Source organism: Mus caroli, chromosome 6 (assembly GCF_900094665.2).
Source record: "Mus caroli chromosome 6, CAROLI_EIJ_v1.1, whole genome shotgun sequence".
NCBI lineage: Eukaryota > Metazoa > Chordata > Mammalia > Rodentia > Muridae > Mus > Mus caroli.
The window spans coordinates 141827782-141847056 of NC_034575.1; the positions used below are offsets into that span (position 1 = coordinate 141827782).

The 19275-nt window shown below is 43.2% G+C and overlaps 1 protein-coding gene across 14 annotated transcripts in view; it reads right to left on the reverse strand.

Annotated features, from left to right (window-relative positions):
• The window catches only part of Sox5 (SRY-box 5), a 938356-nt gene that overhangs the window by 190391 nt on the left and 728690 nt on the right, over window positions 1-19275 (reverse strand). For all 14 annotated transcript variants that reach the window (XM_029478841.1, XM_029478851.1, XM_029478846.1 and 11 more), the window contains 2 exons: window positions 13780-13866; window positions 578-750 (listed from right to left, as the gene is read on the reverse strand). In XM_029478841.1, coding sequence (XP_029334701.1) covers window positions 578-750; window positions 13780-13866 — 260 coding nt within the window. The remainder of the gene's footprint in view (window positions 1-577; window positions 751-13779; window positions 13867-19275) is intronic.

Consider the following 19275-nt stretch of genomic DNA (forward strand, 5'->3'; position numbering starts at 1 on the left):
AAAGGCTGGAAATTGTTTTGTATGGAATGTTTAGGGACTAAAAGCATTTGATGTCAGTAGCTTTTGTTTTGTTTGGGTTGTCGTTGATGGATTTTTTTTCTATCTGTGCATTCATACTAAGATATCTTTGGAGAGGTGAGGTAAATCTAAAATAATATTTTTGTATATGTCTTAAACATCTTGGGCCCATGCCCATAAGATCATTATGTATGCCATGTTCTGTGCTCCAGGGCTTTGAGTGGAACCCAGCCTAGTCTAGGTGGCATGTTTTCCATGGATGCCATCATGCTGGTGATAAATAAGTTTAGTGGAGCCATAGAAGTGGGATGGGCTGACCATCCTACCTAGGAAACCATGAAATGACATGCCTAAAATGTCCCCACACCCGAAAGTAGTCACACAGTTCATTTGATCTCGGGTTAGAGGGTGACTTTGCTTCTTCTCTTCCTTTTCCTTTACTTTCTAGGGACTGAGAAGGGGAAGCCTGCTATACATCTTTCTCTACTGAGAACAGTATTGACAAGGAACAAGCCGCAGCTGGCTGAGAGTCCACCCCCTGGTCCCCAGTCTCTCTCACCTGCTCCTGTTGCTGCTTGGCCAGCTCCATCTGCTGACGCTGTTTCTCTATCTGAGATGCAGCCAACTTCTTCTGCTCATCGTGGGCAGCCAGGAGTTGCTCCCGTAGACTGGTCAGCTGATTGATCATACCCATGAGCTGCCGCTCCTTCTCAGCGAGGCTCTCAGGAGTCCCTGAGAGGAACACAACAGGAAGACACATAGGAGAATTGAGAAGGCAGCCACATTTCCATGAAAATGATTCTGCTACAGGGAGGAGCTAGATCAGCTACCTGATTGGTCCTGATTGGTAATACACACTTATGTAACTTCTTTTAGATTTTCCTTCAACAAGGAAAAGCAATGGCTGCTTGCTTATCAATGATATCAGAACCAGGCTGAGGAGACAGCTCAGTTAATGAAGTGTTCACTCGGAAAGCCCAAGTACATGAGTTTGATGCTCAGCTCCTACCCAGAATGTCAGCACAGGAATCAGAGCTTACTGTGGAGATGGAGGCAGACTGATCCTAGCTGCTTTCTGAACAACAAATCTTGCCAGTCAGAAAGTCCAGGTTCATGGAGAGACGACGAGGTGGTAAAAGGGAGGGTGGTGAAAGTAAGTGAGAAAGACATCCACTGGGGTCAACATCTGCTCTCTCTGGGCATAAGCACACCTGTGTACATGTGCCAACTCATGTGCACAAATGCACACACAAAGACACACATGTGCACACACATGCACATACAAAAATAAAGGATGCCGAAATGAGCAGACACTCTGACATTTTGCAATAAGTAACCTATGGCTTTTGTATCTTTTATGAGTAAATTACAAATCGCTGGTGAGAGTCTTTTGATTCTGAGGTTCTATGGTAGATAGACTTGCAGGAGATAAAAAGATGCCTGAGCCAGAGTTCTTGCCCTTTATATTTTGTTGTAAGTAAACAAGCAAGACAAAAGCAAGGAAAATTCATAGCCAAATTATGGTGAGATCAAGGCATTGTCAAGAATAGGATCTGCCTCTTATACTCTTGCCTCTTGACCCCTTGTTCCCCCTCTCTTCCCATTCCCCCCCAACATGGTCATGACTGGTGTCCACTTCTCTACTCTCTCCTTCTCTCTGCCTTTGCATCTGCTTCCCTCTTAACTCGCCTCCACATGCCCCAAATAAACTCTATTCTAAACTAAAAAAAAAAAAAAAGATCTGCCTTTCATTTTTCAAAAAAGCTTTATTTTATTAATTATGTGTCTGTGTATGCTTATATGCACATGAATGCTGGTACCCCAGGAGTCAGAAGATAGTTCTGGCTCTCATGGAGTTCCAGGAGGTTGTAGGTGATAGAAACTGAACTGTGATTTTTCTGGAAGAGCAACAGCACTCATAACCACTGAGCCACCTCTCCAATCCTTCCTTTATTTATAAATCAACCAGGAAGATCAGCATGAGAATTTCTTTGTTAATATAGGGGAAAGACCTTGGCTCCCCTGTGGCCCAGTGATAGCACATGCAGTAATGGGTTTATCACTGGGCACCACAACCAAGGAGGGAGTTTTAAAACATGACTAACTGCATCTCAGATCATCTTCTCATTTTCAAAGCCTGAACAGTCAACAAGGCAAACATCCAAGTCTGAGAGTACAACAGGTTCCTATTGAGGGACAAAATGAGGTTGGCCGATGAGAATCACCTTAAATTTACCCGAAATCGTACATGAATCTAGAAGCTGACAAGACACTATGGTCATTTAAAGGAAGTGTGGGGTCCAGATATTTACAACATCTGCCATCTTAAGGCAGGCTCAGTACTCACTCAGCAGTTCAGCAAGGTGTGCTGCACACCGAGACGGAGCTGAGCCGAGCTGAATTGTCCTTCTAGAACAATCAGAGAAAGAAGTCCTCTATTACCATAGGTGCTAGCTAACAGCAGGGCTGGTTGTGCTCCTTAATTTCAGTTTTCAATTCAAACAGAAGACAAAGCTCTTTCTAATGATACGATTGCCACCTGTATACACAATTACACCGGCCTGCTCTACCTCAGTCACCCTTGCCACCTGTATACATGATTACACCGGCCTGCTCTACCTCAGTCACCCTTGCCACCTGTATACACGATTACACCGGCCTGCTCTACCTCAGTCACCCTTGCCACCTGTATACATGATTACACCGGCCTACTCTACCTCAGTCACCCTTGCCAGCCAACTGCATCACTTTTTATGAAGGAAAAAGTTCGTTTTTAAAAAGGAAGAGTAGCAACAGTGAGTGGATTTTTTTCATATCTTTACTTGGAAAAGACACAAACTTTTAAAAATACAGTTTGTAACACATCTTTTTAAGGAACACATAGAACGTGATTCGGAGTAGATGGATTTAAGGTAAGAATCACTCTTTGTGATATTTCATTACCATTTATTTATTATTTCTATGTGTGTTCGTGCAGTTGTGTGTATGCCACAGGTTCTCTCACTCTGTGGTGTGTGTGTGTGTGTGTGTAGAAGCAAAGGCTAACCCTGAATACCATTTTGATCAAATGAATAACTGAACCTAATCCATAGAAATTGAGTTAGACTGGGGAGCCAGAGAACCCTAGGAATCCTTCTATCTCCATCGTCTCAGTGCTGCTACTCCTGACCTTCCATGGGGGCACCTGACATCCAAACTCAGGCCATCAAATCTGTGGGGTAGGCACTTAACCAACTGAGCTTTCTTCCCAGGCCTTCCTTATAATATTTCTTTTTATGAACACTTAGCTTTGTTTGGGGCAGTTGCTTACTCGATCATGGCAACTCCGTTAACATCTTAGTGTGAGTGTGACGTTGCTGGGTACAGTGCAAAGGTTATCCTCCTATAGTTCAGAGGCTGACTACTGGGCCTCCATGGCTGCTTGCGGTCGTTACTCTGAGAATCCTGTCTCAATGCTGAGCACACTGCTCCCCGGTTCCTCCCTGACTGGTCAACAGAGGAACTGTTCAGTCAACGACTGAGCAGGGCAAAGAATATGGCTGAGGATCAAAACTCATGTACTTGGGCTTGCAGAGCAAGCACTTCCATCTCCTCAGCCTGGCTCTGGTCTCTTTGATAAGTAAGCAGCCATTGCTTTCCCTGTTGAAGGAAAATCTAAAAGAAGTTACATATGTGTGCATTACCAATCAGGACCAATCAGGTAAATGATCTAGTTCCCTCTAGCAAGGGAGGGGGAAGGAAAGAGAGGATGTGAGAATTCACTACAGGGAGTAAGTCCAGGAGACAGCATGAGAGAACACCTGGAGCCCAGAGAATGAGAGCAGTACGAAAATGCAAGTATTGTGGGGCTTGACTGGGAGGGAGCCAAATTATCTTAGAGGATGAAAACAGAGTCACACTGCTCAGTTGTTGTACCCTGAAAGCTTGTTAAATACATATAATAGTCATATCTCAATGCTTTAAGAGCTAGCTGGGTTAAAAGAAAAACTGCAACAAATATTTATTAAAAAGCCACTAGCATCTCAGAAGTTTGTGTTCCATCACAGCTGAGGCATCTTACTAAGAAAAATGAGCTATGTGACTATCTCATAGTCTAGAGACACACAGAAAGTTTCCCTTCGTGGAAATGTTTATTTGACATTAAGATGCTATATCATTACTAAAGCTCCGAATTGTGCACACAGTCCGAGGCATGTAGATATCCCTCAGTTAATAGCCAATATCGTATCTAAGGATGTGTATTACTCCTGAAAGACCCTCACATACACAAACACAGGGCAGGAAATATAGATACAAATGAATACTTTAAATGTAAAACCCACAAATTATCTAAATATCAGGTCAGGATAACTAGTCATGGGGCATCTAAGCTGGGGCGTGTTGTCGTTTTGAAGAGTGATGGCGCGGGTTTCTTCATGATGGCTGCCCGCGTGAGGTGCTGGATGAAATGATGCATCGGTATTAACCCTCACCTCATCACATACATCTCACATCACCACGGGGGAGAAGACTGAACGGTAGTGGATCCACACATAGGTAGTAAATATTTTAGGTGACGAGATTATACGTTATCTTAATCTTTTCTTCATATGTACATATTTGCTAAATTTTCTAGAGATATTATATTTTTTCAGGAAATGTATCTCACCTAAATACACAGCATTATAATTTAGGCACCCCAAAGGCACAAGTCCATCAGTACAAACTGATACAACGCAAGGGTATGCAAAAATACAGTGTGTGGTGGGGAGTATCAAGAAAAGCTATTCTGGCTTTCCAGACAGGAAAGATCAGCAAACACTTTAGACTGTCACTAAGCTATGTAGGTAAAATATATTTCATGTTTAAAATAAGATGTGTGACTTTTACATTTAATTCTAATTTTGTGAACCTTGAGCCTACTCCAGAGTGCCTTCTCTCTAGGACTAAAGATGGAATCTGGGGCTTGGGGCATACACACTCACACTCTTCCAAGGAGCCACACCCTAGGTCCTCACTACTCCTCCAGTTCCAGTGGAGTAACACACAACTACTGTCTGTGAGCCCAGGTCATCACTGAGACGTCAAGACCCCATTGTACTCACAGCTCCTCATTGAAACATCAGCTCCTCCCTACCACAGGCAAAGCAAAGGACATAAGCCTGATAGACAACAAGCCTGAACCCTGGCTAATGAATGACAGAAAGAATAACCTCCTTCATTTTTCACTCTTCTCATGCTTGGTCACTGTGGGTTACTGACTAGGGGCTTTTATTTTGTCAGTACAAAGACTAGGGACTTTTATTTTTATAGGTACTGCCTAGAATTCAAGTTTGGGTTGCTGAGAGCTGTCTAAACTCTCAGCAGCCCAAAATTTTACAGTGATCTCAGTTTCTATGAAAGTCCTACACTAGAACAAAATGATAAACTTGAGGGCTGCATCTCCAAACTCCCTCATTTTCCATAATGACTGTGCAGTGTAGAAAGAGGCTCACCCAGTGGCCCGTGGACAAGAAGGGGCTACTGAAGAGTCAAATAGCATTCTAGAAACACATACACAAAAAAGGAGAATATTACCTAGATCCTAGAATATTACCTAGATACCAGACCAGAAAAAAAGAGTCAGCAGCTAGTGTCTACTCCTTTAAACCCAGAGGCAAACAGCACATCACTCTAAGGAGCTTCCTTGTGTGCAGTGATCTCTGATTCAGAGCCACATAGCATGTCCCTGTGTTTTGAGGACTGTCATTGTTGCTGGTGACCCATCTTCTAGCACATGTGTGTTTGGTTCTATGTTAGTGCGACCTTAGCACTCTAGGAATGAATTCTAACTAAAGGTAAAAAAATATCCACTGCCATTCTTTCCAATGTCCTAGTAACCAAGGTGGGACAGTCCCATGTGCTCTCACAGGCTCCTCTGAGGTAGTGTGGGCCAGAGTGTGTCTTAGTATAATGAGAAGATCCTGTGGATTGAGCTCCATCTCCAGTTCCTGTGACTCGGTGAGGACCAGAGCCTAGCTGGGAGCCAGTTGTCCCCTTCAGACTTTGTGTCTCTTTTCTTGGGCATGCACGGGAAATCTTGTCCACACTGGAACAGAGCACACATCTCATGGATCTGTGTTTCTACAACCATGTGTTGATCCCCGACAGGCCTCTCTCTTACATCACCTAGGTAACCCTTCTCCATCCCTCCTACCACAGTCTATTGCTTTCCCCAGTAAATCTGAGATTTAGGAAAATGTTCTGTGTGCTATGCTTGGAAGAGGACATCAAAGCACGCCACACAAGTCACAGCAACAATGACCGCCCCATCCCCACCATAGTAGTGTCATCATGATTATGGGGCAACATTTGTTTTGTTCTCCTCACAGAGCCCTGCATGACAAGCAGCTTCCCCGTCCTCCTGCACTGTCATGCCCCTGTACCATTTTCTCCTTCCACAGGATGCATCTTTGAATCCCTCTACAGCAGCACACACTGTTACTTGTCCATTTTTCCCTTGTCTGCACCGGGTTCTCACCCGTAGACACAGTGCATGTAGTGATCCGGAGAACTTCCTTGGAGAGGAGCATATTGTTTAGGACACATGATCTCATCACTAGACTCAAGATGGTTTCTCTTGTGGCTCATACCCCCAAAATGTCTCTGGACATCCCTCAGCTTCCCATACTCATTTGAGGATTATAGTTAAGCAGAGGCCAGCGTAGGGATTACGTTCAGAGAAACAAGTCCTTAGGTGATTGTGTCATGTGGGAACATCACAGTGTTCTTAGATAAACTCTAGGATCAGAGTATTCCTAGGTGACGTCATCTGTGGTATCAGCTGTCATATTTGTAGCCTGAAGTTGAAAATAGTGTTGAGAGCCAGTGAGACAAATACATCTTCAGACTGGCTTCTTCCATTCATTGAGTCGCATCTACAACACAGGGCCTGCGGGATTCGCACTACTCTAAATGTTAGCACTATGCACAGGGTAGGCGAGGAAAAAAAATGGCTGCCTATAGTGTAACCCTATATGAAAGAGATAACAAATTAATAAATACTCAGGCCCTCAAGATGGAACTTGAAGACCAGCTCCTCTAGGAACCTCTCTTAAACACTGACATTAAAGAGGTGATAAGGCCTCATTTCCTGTCAGCCAATATTGTGCACTGTATGTCGTATCCATAGTGACATTCATTTAATATGTCACCTGCTGGACTATAAGCTCTATGATAACAGAACACCAGCACCTTCCGAATTGTTGTTGTTTACAGAAGGAGGCCACACACTTCCTGGAGATATATGTGTGTGTGTGTGTGTGTGTGTGTGTGTGTGTGTGTGTGTGTATAAATTAAATGAAGAGGACCAACCCGAGGAAAAGTCTGAAGGTCACACAAGTCTATGCACAATTCTATCTACAAGGCTGATCCTTCAAGTAATTTTTATTACATTCTAACAAGCTCTCCTTGACATGGTTGAAGAATAAAAAAAGAGGAAGAAGAAAAGGGGGATAGATAGATGGGCCAATAGTTAAGGGAGCCATATGCCCTTGTAGAGGAGCTGACTTCCATTCCCAATACACACACAGGGCAGCTCTCAACTGCAATCTGCAGGATCAAGAACACTTAACTGCTGAGCCGCCTCTCTAGCCTTCAATAAAGATCAAACATGTCTGCCTTTCTAATACCATTCAAATAACTTCTATCAAGCGGATAATACTCACATACTTAATGTGCCTAAGATGTTAATACCAGTTTTTTTCACAATATCACATTATATTTGCTGTGTTTGAATTTTAGTCAACATGTCATATCTAATATGATATTTTAATTAATTTATTTATTACTCCCTTTTTATTGTATGCATATGGGTATTTTGCTTCCAAATATGTCTGCCTAGCACTTGTGTGTCTAGTACTGGAGGAGGAAAGAAGAGTGCACTGGACTCCTTGGAACTGGAGCTATATAGATACAGGTGGTATGAGCCATTTAGTGTGAGCTATGAACCAAATCCTGGTCTTCTTTAAGAACAGCCATGATATTGACCACTGAACCACCTCTCTGACACTAGCATGGAATTATTTTTATTGATGTTTGCTTCTCAAATATGCTCTGGTTTCAAAGACTTGGCCTGATATAATGTTGAGAAGGTCAGTGTGCAGACAGTCTGGGGACATAGGAATGTGTGAATGGGGAGAACTGGGTGCCAACCACTCTGGCTGGAATGTCATGGGGTCCCTTCAAGAACAGTCTGTCTAGAAGGGTTCTCAATACTTAAAAGCCCTTAGAGATTGTCTTGTCTAATGTTAGGAGAGACAGGCCATTGCACATCATGGAGAAGGCACAGACTGTATTAACACCACAGCTATAGTATGTGGTTTAGGAAAACTACCTCAGCTTATTATGAGTTTCTAACAATCTATGAACTGGGATAGGATGGCCATGGAAATTTTGTAAGGAATTTGTTCATGGAGTGATAAGTAATAAATACTTAACTGTGACTTCCCTTAAATGAGCAGATGAGGAAACCACAAGATATAACCTTATTTTCTCTGGGTACAGGGAAAAGTTGGGGTCACATGGCTGCTCACTGGTGTGGCTGCAACTCACCCCCTGACTAAGATTAGTGTGGAGCTGGAAAAGTGAGAGGTTGGATTGAACCACCCAACAGTCCAGATCATATTTTCTCATGCTATGGAGGAGCCTGTATCTAAAATTTTACAATTTAGCTTCTCTCAAGTCTGTAAATTGTTTTAAATGGCCAGATACCAGTGTTGATGACGTTATTGCTTTTTCTAATGCAAGATCAGATAAGATATGGTCTAAGTATTTCCTATCATACCTGAAGGAAACATTTAGAAGCATCTGTCTTGCACTCAGCACAACAGATGTCAAACCCTACACTCATGGCCCCATCCCCCACTAAGATCTGGCAGCATTATGCTCCCCACATCCCTAAACTTGCTTGTGTACCCAAAAGCAAGCCAACCACTGGGCCAGAGAGGGCACAGATGCTTTGATATTTTTAGGAGCATCACAAAGGTGCTCTCACCTAACACTCTGTGTCATCGGACTCTCTTCCATGTCATGAAGTTTTAAAATATTTGTTAATAAAACATGAAAACATCACTTAGAAGCAACTACAAAGGGTATCAAGTGAGCCTGGAGAATTAAAAACATAAACACTTCTTTCATTTGGAAGTAATGGACTCCATGTGATGTGCGTGATGTCGGGTTGACTCTTCATTAAACATCTTCAGGGTACATCAGGACTCCCAGGAGATCAACACCCCCACCTTCCCTGAAACTGAGCAGTCTTACACTCTTCCAGTCCGTGTGCGAAGATGTCCCTTACAGGTTATTCATGGTGACACTTCTGGCCCTCAAAAAACTACAGGGCCCAAAGTGAATGGGTTCGAGAGACTTCTCAAGTGATAGAAGCAAGAACAGACAACAATGTTTACCTGTTTCAAGTTTGCAAAGGTCTAAATGAGTTGGGTAATTTCTGGATACAGTCCAACTGTGTCTTTGAGTCAGTGTTCTTTAATAGCCCAGAACAAGCAGTCTCAGCAAGCTGGCCTGAGATGCCAGGGATCTACCTGTCTGTCTTCTAGTCCTAAGATAACCACCAAGATACCAGATCCAGCTTAGATTGTAACCATGGATCTGGGACTTGAACTTATGTCTTTAAGCTTACAATGCAAGCCCTTTATCAACTGACCAAGCTATCTTACCAGAATTTATATCTCTTCCTTGAAAAGGGAAAAACAAAACAAATAATAATAATAAAAACCCGTGTCTGATTTCTGTTCTGTGCCTGCTTATTTTCAAGTTATCGTAATGCCATTTAAATAGAATAATTACCTCTTTCAAGGCACATACTCAATATGCCTGTCTATTTCAAAAATGTACATCACCTGAGAGATTATCTTAATCCAGGTATTGACTCCACACAGTCTGCGTTTAATTCCTGAGCTCAAAGGCAATTGCATTGCCCAAAGGATTATTGACATGGATCCAGAGCTGTTCAGTGTATGTCATCTAGAAAGAGCAACATTCTGGACTTGAAGTAGTCATATTTTTATATTATCAAGAGCAGCTGGCATTTCCTTCTATAATACATAGACAACATTTTGTAAGATTTGAATAATAGAGTAGAACCTTTGAGTCCTGGACAAGAGAGATCTAAGTCTGGTGGTGGCCTTGTCCTGGACTTTTCTGAAAAACCTGGCAAGCAAACCACCTAATCAGCGTCCTACTTTCATCACAGCAGTGATGGGAGAAATAAATGAGAGATGTCTGCATGTATATGTGGATATTATTTTCTACAAGTGCATACGGCACGCAATAAGTAGTGCTCACAGTTGCTCGGCGGAAAAAAATGAATGGTTGATTTAGACTCGTCAAAGCCATCATGGATCCCAGACACTGTCCTCAGTTGAAGTGCCAATTCAGAGACCTTCAGTGTCAAGGAATTTCATGCTGGCTGAAATGTCGTGGGCCTCATGGGTAGCCAGCTGGAATGTCCCCATCCCCACTCACCACCAGGCTACAAAGGGCATCTGTCACCTTGTTCACCACTGCTGCTCAGAGCTTTGCCTGCAGATGACATAGAAGGTTTCTGAGAGATCTCAGTGATGCAACAGAAGGGAAGAAGCCATTTCCTCAGGCAACTCCTTGGAGTGAAGCATAAACGGACTGACTCTTGTGAGCAAAGCTTTGGAGACCAAGTGTTTCTCCCAAACTAGATCCTGCGAGCTCTGTGTGTGTACAGGGGATGGTGACTTCTACTCTGTCTTTAAAACCTGAATGTGTCACGTCTCCCAAGTGCCAGAGAATAAAGCAGTACAATACCAGGCAAAACATCTTGATGTTTTTGTCTTCGTTTTTGTTTTAAAGTGAATGTTAAGAGCCAGAGACATGGTCTTTGGCTAATGCCAAGCCTGAGGGCCCAGTCTACCTAGCACCTGAGCCCTAGTGCCTACCTGATGGAAACAGAGAACAGACTTCTTGGGAATGCACCCACTGACCTACACATAAGTACATGTGCAGATGCAGATACACACACACACACACACACACACACACATGCCCTCAAGTGCATAGGTACACAACAAATAAATGTAAGAGACAAGTGACTTTATGCTCTCAGAGGCCAGCAACTTCTGCTAACATTGTTTCTTGGGAAGAGAGAGTGAGCTAGAACTGAAACCCAATTATTCATGTACAGCCAGTGTCCAGCAAACCTATGTATTCTTCCCACTTGAAGAAAAGTTTGTCGCTCGTTCTTTTCGAGTATTAACCAGGAGAAGCACTTCCATAAAGTCTGACACTACTAATTGGTTTGAATGCCTTGAAAGTTAACACCTTAAAACTAAAGCACTAAAGAACGGAGTTTAGCCACTGGCTTGGCTACAGTGTGAGATCTGCAAAAGGCTCTCTCCATCACCCCGCCCTCCTCCCTCCCCCCTCCTCCCCTCTCCCTAATCTCTCTCTCTCTCTCTCTCTCTCTCTCTCTCTCTCTCTCTCTCTCTCCCCTCATTCTCTTCTCCTCCATTTCTCTCTTCATCTAATTACTTCAATGCCCGATATTCAGTGAAAAATTACATAAAACTGTCTGAGATAAGCAGAGGGGCACTTTCCAGGGAGATCCAGTAAACGCTGTGAGCCTGACAATCATCACCCTGGCATCCCCAAAAGTTCTAATCTATTAGGTGAAATGATAGCTGGCAAACCAAGCAACCACTCAGCACGCCCCTGCTTTCATATCTTGAAAAAGTGCGCAGGACCGCTCCTCCCTGCCCTCTCACCCCCTCACCACCACCACCACCACCCCCAGCCAGAAACAGCACACAAATACGTTAGCTTCACACCTTCCTTCCTCTGCCTGGGATAAAACGACCTCAGAAACAAGGCAGCCATTGTTCTCCAGACTTCTTCTGAGGTGGCTAGAAACCGCATTCCTGGGCACTGCCTAATCTTTGTGCCTGACCCCCCCAAATTCATTTACCCCCAGAGGCAATCTTCTATTGTACCCTCTGCACTTATGAACAATGATTCGTAATTGCAACTGTCACACACAGTCAGCAGGCAAAGAAACTCGGTGCTGTTTTCCCTACTTCTCTGGGAAACCTGAGCCGAACACCTAATAGCCATGCCCCGGCAGAAGAAAGACGTACAGTTGCTTTCAAAACGCTTCTGGAAACAGCTTTTCTGAACAGAACCAGAGGACAATGACTGGACTTGGGCTCTGAATGTGAAGCTTGAAAGACTCAAAATTAAAGACAGAAACTTCTTTTGTGGTTTTACTAGAGCATCCTAAAGTAGCCCCAGGCTAGCCTCAAAGGAGAGCACCGAGCCTCCTTCCCTAAAGCCTATCATCACAACTGTTGAGACTTTCAAGTTGGACTTGTGAAGGAAGAGGAGGGAGGATCACAAGGCTTAGGGCAGGCGGGCAGTCCTCTCTGCTCCACTCTTGGTGATGGCTGAGGTCAGTGGAGGAAAACAAGAGGTAGGCAGGCACTATACATCCTTTGCCTCAGGGATTACAGGTTAAAAGTCCACCGAAAGGCTGAAGTGCTTGATGTCCTAGAAAGTGAAGCCTTTCTCTGTGTTCTCCTGAAGTTCTGCCAAGCTCCAAGGCATGCTGATGATTCATTTAAATCTTCTTCCAAAGTCGATGTTGGTCAACAAACCTGTTGATGGATAGTCGCTCACTCTCCCTACCCGGTCACAACCCTCCAAAGCCAGAAGGCAGACAACATCAGATGACTGACCAGCGTCTGAAGTCATCAGTCCAGCGTTTTCTGGAACTTTCCAAGCAGCCAGATATAAATGGTCTCTAGTAGAGAAATAGTGGAAGAGGGAAATGCTTTGCTTTCCTCTCGAAGACTTGGATGGGACAGAACCTCAAGGCTGAGACTAATCCTCTGATTCAGATACCACGGTTATTTACACACGTGTCTCCATATACACTAGTACTAGTCTGCAGATGCTTGAAATTTACCGTCAGCACCTGCTAAGGAGAGGCACCACAGTTCATAAGAAAGTGTGACATTGCTGGTGGCCTGCTCTCTTAACATTCCCCAGATTGATATTGCTTTAGAATTTAGAATCCCAAGAATCCCTGCGGCAGCACCAGGGAAGCTGGGCACTGCCCACCGTCTTCTGAGAAGTGGTGGTTTAGAACTAACTGGGAGGATCATCTGCCTCTATTTCTTCTTGAAAAGAATTAAATCTCCTCCCTTGTACTGGAAGTTTGTTCCGATATGAATATTCAGTGTCTTCTGAAGTCCACAGAGAGCTTTGATCCGTTGTAATTGCCGATTCAAATAAGCTCAAAGCAGAAACATCTCGGACACTGACTTGAAGCATCCTTGTACTGTGCCTTCCTCGCTGATCTTTGGCGGCTCCAGCTGTCCGTCACACCTATGCCTACTCCAGATATAGCGTGTGAGTTATAATTTACAAGACACTTTCTGACCTCGCTGTGCTGTTGATATGTTCTTACCTTTGAGGAAAATCATTTAAGTCAAATACGAGGAAGAGAGGCAGAGTAAGCCACAGACGGACTGCGTTTGTGCTGTTAAGAAACAACAACAACAACAACAAAACCCCATCCTTGGTCCTATGCACTGCAAGTGGAACACACAGACAGACATGATCTGTTTTCAGCTACAAGAGTGGCCTGTCTCAGAGCATGCATGGAGCGAGGGGGGGGGAAGAAGGACCCCATAACCACTAATCAATAGCACCTCCATTTCTGAACATTCCGGATAAAAACAGGCACGTACTTCCTACCTTTTATTTCTCCAAAGTTCCCTGATCCCATTGCCAGGAGCTTGTCTTTCCAGTCCTTGGAGAGTAGCTTTTCAATACTGGGAGTGTCTAAGTAAAGAAAAAATATACACTTATAAGCAAGGCAGTATGGCTATCTGCAGCAAGCTCCTAGAAGCCTATCTGCTAAGAATAGGCTATCCTGGTTCTGGCCCCAGCTCATAATGACTTCATCAACAAATTGATAACTGGGGAGGGAAAAAAGGAGTGTGTTTGGTCACCTGCTGTTTCGAAATCATTAGCTTTTCCCCCTCCAGAACAAAGCCATACTAATTCTTTATGACAATGGGCTCATGCAAACCTACAGCTCATTGTTTTACAATTTGCTGAACAAATTCTCGCTATAATGGATGCTTGTCAATTTCAGAGTGTTAGTCTGCAGTCAGGGAAATAATTATGTTGATAAAATGCGGAGTGAAAAAAAAAGGCAAAGAATTAGCCCTTAAATCTGCTACATGTAATTACGTCCCTCTGTGTGTTTACAATTCCATGCACTCTATAATATGTGGAACCTTGTCTGGTGGTAACTACGCTGTAGCAAGATTTGTGAGCACACACTGAACACTGAAAAAAATAAATAAAAAACAAACAAACAAACAAAAAAAAAGGTTGACATAGAAGAAGCCTTTAAAAGACTGCAAAACCGGTGAACAAAGTGATGCCTCCAATGCAAATGCACGATTTGCCTATGTCAGATATGTATGGTGCCTGTTTTCAAGTGTTCCATGTTGGGACAGGATGGACACATGTTAGAGAGCAACGTCATGAGTCACAGATCTCCGTTTGTTTTTCTGGATACCTGGTTCCTGCCCTCCCCTTTTGAACTGAACCTGAACTATAAGTAAATATAACTGCAGTAAAACCAGTGAACATTAGACTCAGGTCCAGACAAAGGCATTGTGTGCTCACGTCAGGGTTGAGCTGGGTGTACAATGACAGTGCGTTTCAATTCCACAGTTATCCTACCATAAGTCAGAGCACAGAGAGCTGTCAGTACTGAAAGGTACGTGCCCCCGCCCCCGGGCCTCATCCAGAGAACAGCACCACACCTATTATCTGGGCTCTCAGACATGCACTGTCCCGTCCACATCAGTGTTTATGTGTGTTTCTATTCGTTCCGATGACTATTTACCCCCTAGGAGGGACAGAAAGGGAAGACTTGTTAACTTATCAGAGACCATCTGTCCTAGAGGGTTTGGATAGGCTGAGGCTAAGAATGGAGTATTTCTCAGATGTCCAAAAAAAAAAAAAAAAAGAAAAGAAAGAAAAAAAAATAGATTGGTGGATATTTAAATATCATTTCAATATATTCAAATATAGAAGGTGTCAGGTATTGTTTTACATTGCATCCAGTCCATATATGTGCATATGTATCCAGGTTCCATTCATGACATATGCTTATAATATGTGTCTCTCTCTGTAGTGAAATACCTATATCTATTTTTTTATAGTGAAGAAGAATACTAAAAAGCCCCCCACCCCCATTTTTCTATCTCATATTTTGGAAATGATGCCATACAACAATGCTATGGTCAGGCAGAGTTCAGCGTGATGCTGTAATCGGTGTTCCCACCCTCATCATGATGTTTAAAGTAAGTGGAAAATACTTCTGCATGGAACTTATGTTTGTCTACATTCCCAGTAAGCATTGGGAAAATCAGTTCTTAAACCTTATCGGAATAGGTCAAACAAACACCTCTGCACTGTTTCTTTATCCAGAACTCAGGGAAAAAAAAAAAAAAAAGCCCTCGAGTAGCATGTAAACAGGGCATGGCCAATATGGTATTTGTAGGAGGGTTCTGTCAGTCATTAAAAGCTAACAAACCTTTGCAAAGGAGGAATGTGGCGATAGAAATCCACTATGGACTAACAATGGGCCCTGGACCTCCCTGCTCCACAAGCAGATCTTTTTACTTCTAAGGCTATTGTCTGCCAGGTCCTGGCAATGCCTTTGCCTTGCAGCTAGACAAAATATCTACTGTCGCCGTCTCAAAAAGGCACAGAAGTCTTCTGTCTAAGTTGCAGAGTTAAAGAAACAGCAGTCAGATTTGTGGAACCCGCAGAACATTCCTGGCCTTCCTGTTAAGGAGCATTAAGATATCAAGCTCCCAGAGAGCTGGTTCAAGTTGACTCTTAGCATACAGGAGGAAAGGAAGGGGGGGGGGCAAGGGGGAGAGAGGGAGGAGGGAGCATTTGTGAACATGAAAAATCAGATATATGTCTAACTTGGGGTCATCACGTCTAGGGATGACTCAGAATACCAACATCTTTCACTGAGGTGTGAAATGTGTACCTCAAATTCAATTACAGGTACTGAGTGGCCTCAGTCTCGGGGACTGCGCTAATGAATGGCCTCTGTTCTCTTCTTTAATCGTCACCAGAAGTCTGAGAAGGTGTAATTGCTTCTTGGTTATAGGGTCTAAGAAAGACACACACACACACACACACACACACACACACACACACACACAATCAGGCATAGACCAGTCTGCAGTTTAAAACACATGATGGGGAAAAATAACGTATTGGGCAGGGCCTTGTTTGTTCCCAACATCCCAAACACCTAGTCACAAGGCAAGAAAGCTCTCATCAGGCTAATTGTTGAGCAACAAAGCAAGCACCCTCCCTGTGTCATGACAAACTTCTTATGGTAGGGACGGACTGACAGGCAGCTTTGCTGTTTAAAATAAAAACCCAAAGCTGAGGGAGACGCAGCACTCATCCATGATGAAGCTGGGTCCAAACCTCCCAGTCCACTGTTTGAGGTAAATACACACATGCTCACACATAGACAACATAGAGACAACCCCTAACCCATTTCCTCTGTGGAAGAATTCTAGATCACAGAAGCCATTCTCAACCCCGCTAGAGTAAAAAACGTCAAAGAATAAATTGAATTTTCCAGAGTAAGATGTTTGTGTGAGTATCAACTATGGGTTAAAAGGCTAGTTTATTTTTATTTTTTATTTTATAGTTCTCATTAACATCAGAACTTAATCTAATTACATGGGTTTGCACCTGTGGAATTGGCCTTTGATTCTTTTAAAAACCCATCATGTGAACACGTACAGCGAAATTGCCCCTTTTACTTCTGAGCTGGAAGGAATGTTAGGTCATGAGTAAAAAGGACTCCAGACTATCCCCGCCTTATGAGAGCAGCTAGCTATAGGTAAGGGGTGGGTGGGGTCAGGATCCTCTGCGTTCACCTATAAGAATTTCTGTCACATAGCCAGGGCTCACAAGTCTACTTGCCACAGTGCATTTCCTGCCATGGGCTCTTGTTCCCACAAGTGGTTGCTATAGCGGTGCTAAGAAATGGCCTCCGGTCATGAGAAGGCCGATGGCCTCCACACTGATTGAGCTTCTCAGGAGATAGTCTGCAAATTCATGGTTAGAAGCATGAAAGACAGAATGGCAAGATCCCAATATTTACAGTCACCTGTTTTCTCGTGTGAATTTAATAAAAGGATGTCTACCACAGCTCCGCCAGCACCACTCTCTATTTATGGTGTGAAAAAGAGATAGTGACTTACTATGCAATATTTAGTTTTCAGAAGATGACGTTTACTTTTAAAGTCACAGAGTTGAGTTTTATCCTCTGCATGCGGCTGCATCTGTTGGCATTGTTGGTCAGTTCTGTTCTGCAGCTGGCATTTTTTTTTTTTTTTTGGACAAGATCTCACTAAGTAGACCAGGCTATCTCTCAACTCCCAGGGATCTTCCTGCCTTTGCATACCGACTGTAGAGATTAAAGGCATGTATGACTGTATCTGGGGCATATTTCTTAATTTCAACACTTAAGACTTTATTCTCCCAAACCTTGGAGTTTCATAGTTACCCTCAAAATAGGGAGTTCCTCAAATAAAGGCATTATAAGAGTCAAAGGTGGCCTTAGACAGTATTTCAGCCTAAGGAATGCTGTCATAGCTGAAATTAATGACAGTAGTGCATGTAGTTAGCCTGTTCCATGTTGTAGTTGGGGAAACTCAGGCTTTGCCCAACATCAGCTAGTTCACAGTTGAACAGAGACTGTGAAAACCTGGGCTCTTCCTTCAAGGATTTGTCTTATTTAGTAAAAAAAAACAAAAAACAAAAAACTAAACACATGTGTTATAAAACACAATGTAAAATAAATAAAGATAATGTGGGATAAGCTTTGGACCATTAGTGCACCCCAGAAGCAGCCATCGCTGGTCCTCTAGAGCCTCAGAAGCACCCATGGTTGGTCCACAAATTCAGATGCATCTGTGGAATCCTTTAAGGTTCTCTCTTCCGTCAGCAGCCGGTAGAAATACTGATTGCTTTTCTCTTCTCTCTGGCGTGATCATGTGAGCTTCCTCACATCACTGCCTGTGGCAATCCCCACCAGAGAAGCTCCGGGAGCTGCCAGCCATTGTTTCAGCAGCATCCTGCCTCTTCAGGGCCCCTTCATTTCCCTGTGGCTCTCACTCCTGTTTTCCCTCCAGTGCCAAACCCTCTTAAGACCGACTCCCTGGGCCGGAACAATGAGACCTGGAGAGCCGTGCCAACATATTGTAATTCTCCAGCAAGCAGCCAGTGCCAAGAATTAAACCCCATTCCTGCCAGCGCAATGGCTTACACACAACCTGAGCTCTGTGCTTTGTGTGCATGTGTGTTATTTTTCGGTTTTAATCTTCTTTGAGCTACCGTGGCAGAGAACATTAAGAAACTGAACGAGTAAAACGTAGGTATGTATGATATTTGACGTTTTCGACTAAAGCCCATGAATTAGGCCACAGTAAATCTACCACTGTTTATACTTTAAATTTGTAGCTTCAACTGAACCGCATCATTCTTGACCTGTGTTAATGCATACATGTAGCAAGGGCATCATCTTACTATTGAAGGAATAGTCATAGCTAAAATTTGAACGTGCCAATTGTTTCTCAAATCAAGAAATAAATGCTGTGTGGATAATCCAGAGGCTGACTTCTTAAAGATGGCGCAGCTTTTCTCTCTCACTTAGATACGTATTTTATAGAAGCAAATGGTTAGCTATAAGCTGAGCATCCATAACTGGGTGATGTAAAACAAAAGTCAAGGCAGAATAAGCATCGCAATGTCACACAAACCTAATTTACACTTAACAAATGTGGAGCCCTTTTCTACAGGAGCTAGATATTTTTAGGTGCTAATAGACTGCCAAGGAAGCCATGGAATATACAGAATTTAAACATTTTTTTTCCAGGATATCAGAGTTGGGCCATGACCAGTAGTAGTCACTATGACTTCAAAACAGTCTCAACTGAACTCCGCATTGATGGTCAGTAGCACAACCAATTATTAAGTTTCAAATACTCCTGCAAAAAAAAAAAATCATAAACCTAATTAAATCTAAAGGCAGGATGTGCAGCCTCTTCCCCAGCACAGACTTTCTGTCACATGCCGCAGGGCTGCAATCTACGTTCTGGCTTCTGTTTTGTGGTTGGTCCTTGGACT